At 43.2% G+C, this 12410-nt stretch overlaps 1 protein-coding gene across 4 annotated transcripts in view; it reads right to left on the bottom strand.

Annotated features, from left to right (window-relative positions):
* The window catches only part of PRKCSH (protein kinase C substrate 80K-H), a 1389498-nt gene that overhangs the window by 1188036 nt on the left and 189052 nt on the right, over positions 1–12410 (bottom strand). For all 4 annotated transcript variants that reach the window (XM_044084622.1, XM_044084620.1, XM_044084623.1 and 1 more), the window contains exon 6: positions 209–326. In XM_044084622.1, coding sequence (XP_043940557.1) covers positions 209–326 — 118 coding nt within the window. The remainder of the gene's footprint in view (positions 1–208; positions 327–12410) is intronic.

Genomic DNA, 12410 nt, shown 5'->3' with positions numbered 1-12410 from the left:
CTGGAGGACGACGACAGTTAGTGGTCATCATGTACCGATACACACAACAAACCCTAAGCACTTTGTGTTCTAAAGCACTATTTTCATAACCTCAAGTACTTGACAGTTAAAATATTTCTTGAAAATGAGTTTATTGAAACTATACAAGCAAAAAAGCATTACTGCCCTTACCCACAAAGCTGTTATGGAATCAGTCAATTAAACATACCTTGTTTTCTTCTTTCATTTTTTTTGCCTCTTCAATCAATTGCTTTTTTAAAGTGAAGCCCACCTTTGCAACTTCTGCCATATGTAAGAGAGATTCTTTCTCCTGCAGACCCAACTCCCTGAGGAAAATTAGGGAAAAATTATTAAACAAGAAACTTGCAGGAAAGAGAAACACACACCCACAGTAATAACATTAAGAAGTAAACAAAATGCACGCATATCTTCCAATAATTCTTAGTTTTCAATACTCAGTATTTCATTTTCAACAAAAGAACATTCCAACATAACTCACTAAAATGGTTATTAAAAAAAAAAAAAAACTAGCCATAGTCACTTAAAATAAAGCACTTGTATTTCAGCAACAAGAGCACCCTCCCCCATTCCTATTCCAACTCAAACACCCTACACCCTCAGAGATGGAACACTTAATTTTCCCCCTTCTCCAAAGTAAGCAATTTCAGTGTTGGAGTAGTGTTTGTACCGCCTGGCAAAAAAGAAAAAAAAAAAAAAAAATATATATATATATATATATATATATATATATATATATATTATACCGACTGTAAGTGAATGGAGCAGATTCTTTGTTTTGTAACTGCAGTGCATTGTATGTATTTTGCCATGTGACAAGTGTGATAGTCACAGGGGGCTGCTGGTAAGGTCAGCGAGACAGCAGCTGAAAGGACTGGTGTTCTATCCTTTTCTGATGGGGCCACAGGGTCAAGTGTGGAAGCAGATCTCCTATGCACAGTATCTCTTTCCACCCAGACATCTGATACATGACCTATTTTTTTTTTTTTTTTTTTTTACAGTTTCAGGCCATCCTCTAAAATCTGTGTTTTAAACAAACCATATTTAAAACATGCAGCAAAAATCTATGTTTAAAGCTATCTGCAGCTGAAATGTGGAGATCAACAGATAGCTTCTAATCGAACTTTGTCAGCAGCTCCACTTAACAGGGAACAAGCACCTTCATACAAAATTTCCATCAGTGAAACTACAATGAAGACCTGATGGCAGTGAATTGTATATTTCACTACATCATGCTCAGTCTAGATCTTTCTTTCCCATACATGCAGAGGTCAAATTTAGAAGCCAGTCCTCTGGTAGGAGTGAAGACAGCCTAAACAACTATAGAGTATGTAATCTAAGCAGGCACAGAGTATCATTCAAAGTCAACTCAGCTATGATGCAGGATGGAACCAAAATATGACACAGGTAATAGGTTCATAGTTTAGTACTATGTAACTGCCCTTTTGGGCCATTTTAAGCCTAGCCAATTCCTCATTATGAGAATCAAACCCTGCATCTTGTGATTGTAAGTTAAACACCTTAACCATTACGACAACCTCCCACTACTCCCTGCATTTCATGAAGAACCCAGCATCTGCGAAACCAAATCAAGCCAGCAGAAATAAGCAGCCTGTAGCAGCTCTATCTGGAGGAAGAAGGTGGGTCTTCTGATATACTGTGTCCTCCGATACAAACCAGCGCCAGGGAATTAGCCTCAAGCACAGAAATGTCAACTAAGCCTGCATGAAGAAAGCGCACTTTTGTCTTATTTCCTAATACTCTCCTACTGCCCAGTTTCCTATCATAGTCAGCTACACAACACCTTTCCCTCTCCTACCAACTCAAATCCTCAGGCCCACCACTCACTACCTCCCAACCTTGTGATTGCTTCTAACATGTACAATAAAACATATATACGATACTTCCCAAATAAATACCTCCAACTTTTTCCAAAATCTTATCTTGCACATATACCAAACTCTTAACTAAGCTCTCAACTTTTTTTTTACACTTTCCTTTCTCTGGGGATATACACCCTAACCCTGATCCTGAATGTGCTCAACAATCCACCACTATACCACTTAACACAAGTTTGTTTTCTTCCCTTAGCGGCTCTAACCTCTTCCTGCTTAACATGAATGTCAGGAGCATAGTCAATAAAATACATTAATTACATGCCAGCTTATCACTCAACTCCCTCATTATTACAGTTCTAAACAGAAACCTGGTTGAAACCTGAAATTACCAACAATGAAATTATTCCTCCACATCACAATATACAAAGATGTGACAGGAAAAATAAGCATGGAGGTGGTATAAACAAAACTTATAGAACTTGTAGAACCAAGCTTACCTGAACCTCAGCAATATTGAGGTACTATATCTTGGAATACAACACAGCAAATCTATATTATTCTGGCAATAATCTCAATATAATCAAGGATCTTTTATACTGGATATCACAAACATTCCCACAGAAAACCATCAAAATGGGTGACTGTGATACTAACTGGTACTCTTACAACTCAGATAACCCCACTAACTATATCAACCTACACAGATTCACCCAGGTCATACAATCCACAACTAGAACAGACAAGGTAACCAAAAGGCAATCTATTCTAGATTGGATACTAACTAGCAAACCTTCTCAAGCCTACCAATCAGGCTGCCTTCCCAGATAGCACTACTATCACCTCCCTACATACCTAATAAGACACCATGTCCAACCCCACAGAAAATTTAACCTACTGTCAAAATCGCAACAAAAAACTTCAATGTTCAAACTTTTAACTTCACCTTACAAAGCTGTGACCAGACCCCACTCAAATCATCACCCTTGCATACTGCAGTGGATTACTTCAATACTACCTTCCTTAATATACTAACACACATTAGTAGTTCAGCATGGGGCTAGATTAAAATCTAACTTTGCTCCTTGGCTAACAAACGACAATAAAAATTTACTCAAATTACAAGATAAAGCCACTGCAGCACACTAACAAAAAAAAATCAAGCTAATCTAGAACACTACAGACAACTTAGAAATAAAGCCAAAAGCAAGGTCAAACCAGCCAAAAAAAGACATACTCTACTATGTGCAGAAAAAGCACCACAATAATCCTAAAACATTTTGTTTCACCATAAACAAAAACTAATACAACCAGGTCAATACTCTACTCTCACACCAACAGCCACCGACGACTGCACAGCAGTGTAATTTAACTCTTTCTTCACAAATACTATAAGCTCAACTACTAAAACCCACTGTGATACACCTCCTTCTATCCCAACTATACCCACAGATACCACAAACTCCTTTTCATTTAAGCCTGTTAAAACTTATACCATAAAAAAGTTACTCTCTAAACTAAATCCTACAACACTTGCAGCTAATCTCCCCTCAAAATTCCTAAAAAGTGCAGCAGACACCATCTCTTATCCTATGTCTATTCTCATTAACCATTCTGTAGCTGAACAATATACTCCTACAGTCTGGAAACTATCTTGTATAGTTCCTCTGCACAAAGATGGCAACTCTATTGAGTTGGCCAGCTATAGACCCATAGTAATCTCATCTCCCATATCCAAAATCTTAAAAAAATGTATTCATATGCAGCTCTTAAACTACCTTTTGTCTAAAAACCTCCTTACTAGCACGCAGCACGGTTTCCACCCAAAATCATAGTAAAACAGCCTTTCTCAGCTTTACCAATACTATCAGCGTACATAGAAATGACAGGAATGTTGGTTCTCATCAGAAATTACTTATAGAACTCTCCTTTGTAAAAAAAAAAAAAAAAAAAAAAAAAAAATCTGCTTTTCTTCACTTACACGGTTCCAGTTATCTAATTGGCAGCAAGCTAGGGAACAAAACCTCTTCCCTCTTACCTATTCCCATGGGGGTTCCCCAAGGTTCAGTTCTAGATCCCCCAACTACTCACCATCTGTACCAACAAGCTCCATACAGCTACTTCTCTAGCTTTTATTGTCCAATATGCTGATAACTCCTCTGCACTGCACCTTCCCTAAAAGAACTCGAAGCAAGAACGCAACAGTCATTTCTAGCTGTCGAAGCCTGGTTATCAGACCTTCAACTAATTCTGAATCCATCCAAAACAAAACTCATGCTATTTCATCCCACTAAATCAAGTGGCCCAACAACTACATTCCAAATACATTCTTCCAATAATACGGTAATACCAACCATAGAGCAAACAAAATTACTGGATATGTTAATTGACAATTCCAGATTTAATATACACCTTTCCCAGTTTACCAAAAAAAAAAAAAAAACACACAACTAGGTATTCTGTTCATACTCAAGCCTTTCCTCATGGTCAACTCTAGACAGACTATTAACAGAACTCACCTACTGTTCACCCTGCTACATGTACCCCCCCTATCTTCACCAATCTGGAGTATTTGCTCAAACTGCTATATATAAAAAAAAAAAAAGCAAAAACTAAATTCGTTACTAACTCCCCTTACAGGTCTCACCCCTGCTCTGCCTTACAAAAACTCAACTGGCTAGAATTACCCCATTACCTTATCTACACTCGACTCCTTACTATCCCACACACTGGTACACCAACCTGAAAAAAACACCTGCTCTTCAACAAATGCTCCAATCCTACACCAGTACTGGAGACATCCGATCCGCAAACAAAAACAAATCCCTACTACAGGTATCCAAATCCAACAACACTTCCTATACAACTACATCTCCAAACTTTGGAATACCATACCGCAGGCTATCATAACTACTCCTGACCCAACTCATTTTGAAACCTACTAAGGGTCTTCCTCAATAATAAACAGCTTTGCCCATGTACTCCTGACTAAATCCTATTGCCATGACCTTTAGCTAACCAAACCACTTCTACCATAGTATACCCATTGTTTATATTTTTTTATATATGGGTCTACTTTGATTCACTGAAAACTCATTTCACTGAAAGCTCAAATCGCTGAAAACTTGTTTCACCGAATTACATTTCACTGAATGTACGTACTGTTAGGTAAATAAAACGTATATGCCCTTTTCCCAACTGTAGAGTGATCCTGGAGTTAGTATATATAGTTAGGGATGGTGTGGAAGACTTAGCCGCCCAACCAACTTGTGGTTTTATATTTTTAGCTTTCAGTGAAATGAGATTAAGAAATATAAAAGCCAAGTGGGTGGGGGCTGTGCCCCACACCCCCCCACAATACATACTAACTCCAGAATTGCACAACAGTGGGAAAAAGGGCATATACGTTTTATTTGCTCAACAGTACTTGGATTCAGTGAAATGTGATTAAGTGAAATGAGTTTTCATTGAATGAAAGTAGACCCGTATATATACACACACACACACACACACACACACACACACACATACACACACACACACACACCAAGAAGTTATGTACTCACCATAACGTTCGATGTATGTAGTCCGTCTCGCCTCACGTTCTTACCCGTGGGTTCGGAGCCGAATATCAGCTCCGACTCAGCCGATTTTACTAGCTCAAAGTGTCTCATTGGCTGGGCTAAGCAGGTATCCCATGGTGCAATGCTCCGTATCCCCAGATCTAGTTTGCTACGAAACTCATCTGCACTTCATGCACATATCACCTCCATATAAAGAATAAGTTAAGCAAGGGAACTCTGTATATGACAACCTAACCTCCAAATCCTCCAGGAAGTGGGAAGGTGGGAGGGAAAGTAAGAATGTGAGGCGAGATGGACTACATACATCGAACGTTATGGTGAGTACATAACTTCTTGATGTTATGTAGTCCTATCTCGCCTACATTCTTACCCGTGGGACAGCGTCCCTAGCGCCTACATCCTGGGTGGCTCATAGGAAAATATTCCTGAGAACTGTGGAGCCAAAGGAAGACCTGCCCCTGGAGACCACATCCAATTTGTAATGAGAAACAAAGGTGTGAGAAGCCCAAGTAGCTGCAGCACATATATCATCCATTGACAATCTGGCTTGGTAGGCTGTGGATGTAGAAACAGCCCGCGTAGAATGTGTCTTGACCAAAAATGGCAGATTTTTACCTCCTGCTTGATAGATGAAAGAGATACAACTGGCTATCCATTTATCTGAAAAGGAGACAAAGTTGGTCAGACTTCCAGATATCTTTTGTCCGGTGTAGACAGAAGCGTAACTGTCTATGTACATCCAAATGGTGAAATCTAAATTCTGCCTTGTTAGAAAAGGGGGGGGGGAAGAAAACAGGCAGCTCAATGGACTGATTTATGTTAGACACAGAAGCTACTTTAGGAAGGAACGAGGGGTTTGGTCTAAGAGAGACCCTATCTTTATGGAAGATTAAATATGGAGGTTTGATAGAGAGGGCTTGAATTTCCGAAACCCGCCTCGCTGAAGTGACTGCTGTTAAGAAGGCTGTTTTCCATGTCGAGAATTTTAATTCACAGGTAGCTGCAGGCTCAAAGGGTGGTAAAGTAAGGGCTTGTAGAACAAAACTGAGATCCCAGGGCATGATAGGTTCGGACACCGGGGGACGAAGCAACAGAGTACCTTTGAGGAATGCTTTGCATAGTCTGTGCGCCATGAGACTAGGTTCATTTGCTACGTGGAAATTAGATGTCGCCGCCAGTTGAACATTGATGGTGGCTGATGCGGACCTCTGATGCAAAAGCATAGACAAAAACTCCAGAAATGAACCTATTGGAGCTGTGTAAGGATCAATGCCTCTGGTATGTGCCCAGACAGAAAACCTTTTCCATTTACTGGAATAAATCTTTCCAGTGGAAGGTTTATGAGAGGACGATAATATATGGACCACTTCCGGTGAGAAATTATGAAGTTTGACTAACTATGGAAGTGGAGTAGCCAGGCTGTCAACCGGAGGGTCAACAGGGAGGGGTGGAACTGTCCCGACATGTGTCAGTAAATCTGATTGAGGGTCCAGAATCCAAGGAGTGTCCACAATCTATGGTTGACGAAAAGGGAACCAGACTTGACGAGGCCAGTGTGGAGCAATCAGAATCATTCTGCTTCCCATGGACTGTGCTTTCTGAATCACCTTTGACAGCAAGGGAAACGGAGGGAAAGCATAAAGCAGACCGGAGGGCCAATCGTGAACCAGAGCATCCCTGGGTGACTCTCCCTGTAGGGGGATCAGCGTGAAGTAGTCGCTGCATTTCGCATTGAGAGGGCTGGCAAAAAGGTCGCAGCAAGGCTGACCCCATCAGCTGAAGATTCGCTCTGCAACCAGGCGATTCAGGGACCACTAGTAAGGCATCACGATAGCTCTGCTTAGCCTGTCCGCAATCACGTTGGACTTCCCCAGAATGTGCGTTGCCACCGGAAACCGCTGGGAAGCTACTGCCCAAAGCCACACTCGCATGGCCTCTCTGCACAGAGGGCAAGACCGGGTTCCCCTTTCTTGTTGAGATACCACACTACTGATATGTTGTCCGAGTGTATAGCAATCGTCCCTAGAGGAAGAACCCTCTGAAGTGCCTGCAACGCAAGAAGCACTGCTCTCATCTCTTTGACGTTTATATGCAAATGTATCTCGTATTCTTGCCACTTGCCTTGGACTGTCCTGCCAAGATAATGCCCCCCACCCCACCTGGGAGGCGTCCGTGGTCACCGTGGCAACCAGGATGGGTGGAACAAAGGGCTTTCCCCCCATTCAAATTGTTGGTGCACAGCCACCAACCGAGGTCCTGCTTGCATCTGTCCGTGAGTAAGATGAGATGAGACAGTGGGAGTCTTTGGAGAGACCATTGAACAAAGAGGAGCCATTGGAGAATTCTCATGTGTAATCTCGCTAGAGGGACCAACATGATTGTTGCTGCCATGATCCCTAGGAGTTGGAGAATCCATCTTGCCTTCGCATGTCTCAGGGGCATCAGCATGTGTATCTGTTGTTGTAATACTCTGATCCTTTCTTGTGGTAAAAATGCTCGCATTCAAATGGTGTCTAATTCTGCTCCTATAAATGTGACACGCTGTGAGGGCAATAAGGCAGATTTTTCACAATTTATTCTTATGCCCAACTGGTGACAAGACTGATGGTAGTGTCCCTGGTCTGAACTAGTAGATGTCTGGTGGGGGCGGTGAGGAGCCAGTCATCCAGGTACGGAAACACCTGGAATCCCTGATGTCTCAAGTGAGCCGTCATCACCGCCATACACTTGGTGAACACCCTGGGGGCTGCATACACTTGAACACCCTGGGGGCTGTGGTGAGACCAATGGGCAGGGCTCGAAACTGGAAGTGAATGGCTCCCAGCCAGAAGCGTAGGTGACTCCTGGATGCTCTGTCCATTTTCACAGGTAGCAAACATCCTTGAGGTCGATGGAGCACATCCATACCTCCTCTCCCAACAATGGAGAATCGATTGTAGTGTGACCATATGGAACTTTGACTTTTGTACGTGATTGTTGAGTTGGCTGAGATCTAGTATGTGTCTCCGGTCCCCTGTTCTTTTTGGCACCAAAAAGAATCTTGAGTAAGTCCATAATCCGATTTGGTCTGAGGGGACATGCTGGATAGCTCCTTTTTCTAGCAGATGTGAGACCTCTGAGGCTGCTTGATCCTTTGACTGGGTGGAACGTCTGGGATTTTTCTGATTGGCAGCGGTACTGACGAGAATGGAGAGGTAACCTCCGGAAATTATCCTTAATACCCATCGGTCCTGGGTAATGCTTTCCCAGGCTTCCGTATATAAGGAAATTCGACCCCCGACTGGCTCCAGATAAGCGCAGTCGGGCACACCCTAAGGAATGAGAGTATGGAGAACCACGGAAGGAGTCCCGGTCTCCCCAATTACAGGGGCATCCTCTGCCTCTGGGGTGATGTCTCCCTGAAACCCCCCCCCTCCCCTGCCTCTGGAAGGGGGTTCACCTCGTGCGGCAGGAAAAACCCTCTGATTTCTTGAACCACATCCCCCCCCGCTGGGCCTTGGGATAAGGCCTAGAAAGAAGGGAAAAACAGACCCCTAGAGCAGACAGGGTCTTTCCCTCTTGCTCGTACCTGGTGAGGGTGTCTTTCACTTTGGTCCCTAACAAGGAGGACCCATCAAAGGGGGAAGACAGTGAAGGAAGACTTAAAGGCCTCCGCACAGTGACACAGGCGTAGCCAGGCTTGCCTCCTAAGGGTGACCCCTAAGCTTGCTGCCCTGCTCCCTCCCTCAGCTGCATACGAAATGAGCCTCATGGATGAGTTGACAATGGAGTCAAGGGTAGAGACCTGGGCGTTAACAGTCTGAGTCACCGCCTCAGGAACATTACCCACAAGAGTATCTCCTAACTCTTTGAGGAGATCTCTGGAGCTGAAGGAAGTGAGACAAGTAATTCAGGGACCGTAACATAAAGGTCGCTGACTAAAGGGTATGCTTTCCGTACTGATCCATGGTCCTAGACTCCTTGTTAGGAGGATGGAAAGATGAAGAAGACTCTGCTACTTCCTTCTGGGTGGCTGCCACCACCACCATGGCATCTACAGGAACTCCTTTGGACAGAAACTCTTTGCCCTTGGGGGGCGGAAAGAAACTTGTTGGGATGCCTGGGCACGGGCTCCACAGAATCAGAGTTCTCCCACACTCTTCGACAAATCAGGTCAAGGAGTTGGAAGGGTGGAGACACCCAGGAGGCGGAGGGTTGAGCACCAAAAGCCTCAAGGAATACTGACTTCCTCGGACGGGGCTTTGGAAGGCCAGTCACCTCTATGTTTCAGTATCTCCAGGATATCGGAGAAGGAAACATCATCAGAGGATGACTAGGGGGACCTCTCCGATTCCTCGAGGTCAGTATCACAGAGAAGGGACTAGTCTTGGGAGGCTACGTGCTTCCTCTTGCACATTTTCTTTCTGGGGGGCTCCTCAGGCACCAACTCTGAGGGACCCTCAGAAATCTGGTGACCACTCGTGGGGGTATCCCTAGGCGCTGGTGCTCTGCTGTCCATGGATGGGTGGTGAACAGAAGCTCTCACCGGAGTGGTGGGTGACAGCGTGACCGACCCGCCTGACTTAGCTGATTATCTGGCCAGCACAGTCTGCATAGCCTCGAAGGCCACCCCCCCCCCCCCGAGTCCGAAGAGCGACCAGTCTCCGAGGCCATGACAGGAGTTGGGAGTTCCACGAGCCGAACACCAAGAGGGAGACTCTGAACCGAAATAAGTCCCGAGATGTCACCCTCGGGCCCGACCTAAGAATCTCGAGTCCCGAACCCCGAGGATGGAGCAGACAGGGTCTGAGCCGATGCCGGAACCGATGGATCCGAATGGGGCATAGGAACCGGCCTAGACACATCACGTGGCACGGAACACTCCGGCTCCGAAGACAGAGATGCGCTCGGTGGAGGAATGATCGAAGGAGTCGGGACGGGCTCCGGAGCAGACTGGGTCGGAACCGAAAACAATTTTGCCAAAACCGGTGTCTGGAGGAGCCTCTGAACCACCCTATCCACATCCACATCCGAAAGGGTCCTGGAGGATTTGGAGGACAGGGATGGAGAATGCGATCTCCTCTCAGGAGAAGTAGGTTTGAGACTGGGCGATCGGCTCCTAGGAGGTTCCAATACAATTGGAGCCGAAGCCGGTTCCATAGATACCGATCCTTCCTGCGGCCCAGAGGACAGTGGAGCCGAGGAGGTCAATGCAGTTTTAGACATTTTCTCCGGTGGCACCAATGAAGCTGACGGAGCCGGAGATCTCTTTTTTGACTTGCCAGATTTAGACTTGCCACTAAAAGTCGAATCCATAGCCTCTTCAAAAGAGGGTTTTAAAAGTCCCTTTAAGATTAGCTTATTCTTTCTCTCTTGGAGAACTCTAGGGCTGAACGCATGACAAAAGCTGCAGGATTCCTGTAGATGGATGGCTCCAAAGCAGTAGACACAAATGGAATGTCCATCGGTTATGGACATTTTGTACCCACATTTTGAGCACTTTTTAAATCCCTAAGGTTTATGCTCCTTCGTATCCTTAGACATTTTAACTACTGCGCCCCACAATGCAAAACCAAGTCAGTACAAGAACAGGCATTCACTCTATAAAGGCTGGAATGACACTGAGGTAACAAACACCAAAAACAGCGATCAAACGCACACAAACTCTAGCACATTAAACAATGGATAGGAACAGAAGGAGAGGGTAGCCAAAACCTCTAATTGAAACGGTTTGGAGTGAACACAGAAGGAAACAGAGGAGAACTAGGCCCTCTAACTGAAACGGGCCTAGCCCGGGTAACAGTAAGAGGAATACCACACAAAAATCTCACAATCACAAAGCCTAATGCAAAGCCTCACACACCAGACAAAAACAGACAAATTTAAATAGCTATGTAAATAGCTTTTGAATGAATCAAACTTCTCTTAAATCAAGAAATGAAGGTACTTAAAGCCAAGCGAGACCACGTCCTAGCTACACGAGCGGCAAACGAGATCTGGGGATATGGAGCAGTGCACCATGGGATACCTGTTTAGCCCAGCCAACGAGAGACTTCGAGCAAGTAAAATCAGCAGAGTCAGAGCCTATATTCGGCTCCGATCCCATGGGTAAGAATGTAGGCGAGATAGGACTACATAACACACACACATATATATATATATATATATATATATATATATATATATATCCAATAACTACGGCTGAGAGATAACCAAGGCGTCTAAATATCCGATGCATAAAATGTTCACATGAATATATAAAACTCTGTATAACTGAAGAAAAAAAATCTGTTTATTGTTTAAAACAAAATCGGTAAGCACTTTCACCATAGCTTCATCAGACCATTAACATTCAAAAAATCATCCTAATCACATTTATGTAAGTCACATGCATATTTAAATACAACCAATTATAGTATTAAAGGAATATACAACAAATCTGTATTTACCATCAAGGAAGAGACTTATTAGTGCTTAATATGCAAAGGCAAGATATTCCAATTCACCCGTAAAAGAAGCATAATAAGACAAGCGCATTGTAATTCTTCATATATACCGACAGCATCATATAAAAAATATACATACATTAAAACATATTAAAATATTCTGTTATGAAAGTCAAGCTGATGAAATCAACCTGACCATATGAAATCTTAGCTTATCCTATTGTGCGTATGTAAAGTATAACAACATATGTAGAATCTTACAAGAAATATATGTATGTATATAAAATAAGAACGAATGAAAAAATACTTGTAATTATTCATCAGCAGCCATAACAAAGTGTACAAAGCATCAACAAGTATGCAATCGATGATCATATGTGCGTTGCTGGAATTGTACTAGGTATTACTACCTGCTTGAACATAAAAATATAAAAAACTCTACTATTAGTTACCAACTATAATTATTCATCTGGTGGCTACTTTTAATTAACTCACAATATATAACAAACATCTATATTATCACATTGCATCTATTAAATATTTTACTG

The sequence above is a fragment of the Protopterus annectens genome, chromosome 9.part0 (assembly GCF_019279795.1).
Source record: "Protopterus annectens isolate FY-2018-M chromosome 9.part0, PAN1.0, whole genome shotgun sequence".
NCBI lineage: Eukaryota > Metazoa > Chordata > Ceratodontiformes > Protopteridae > Protopterus > Protopterus annectens.
The sequence above is the reverse complement of the archived record's forward strand: the minus strand, read 5'-3'. Positions and strand labels throughout refer to the sequence as shown.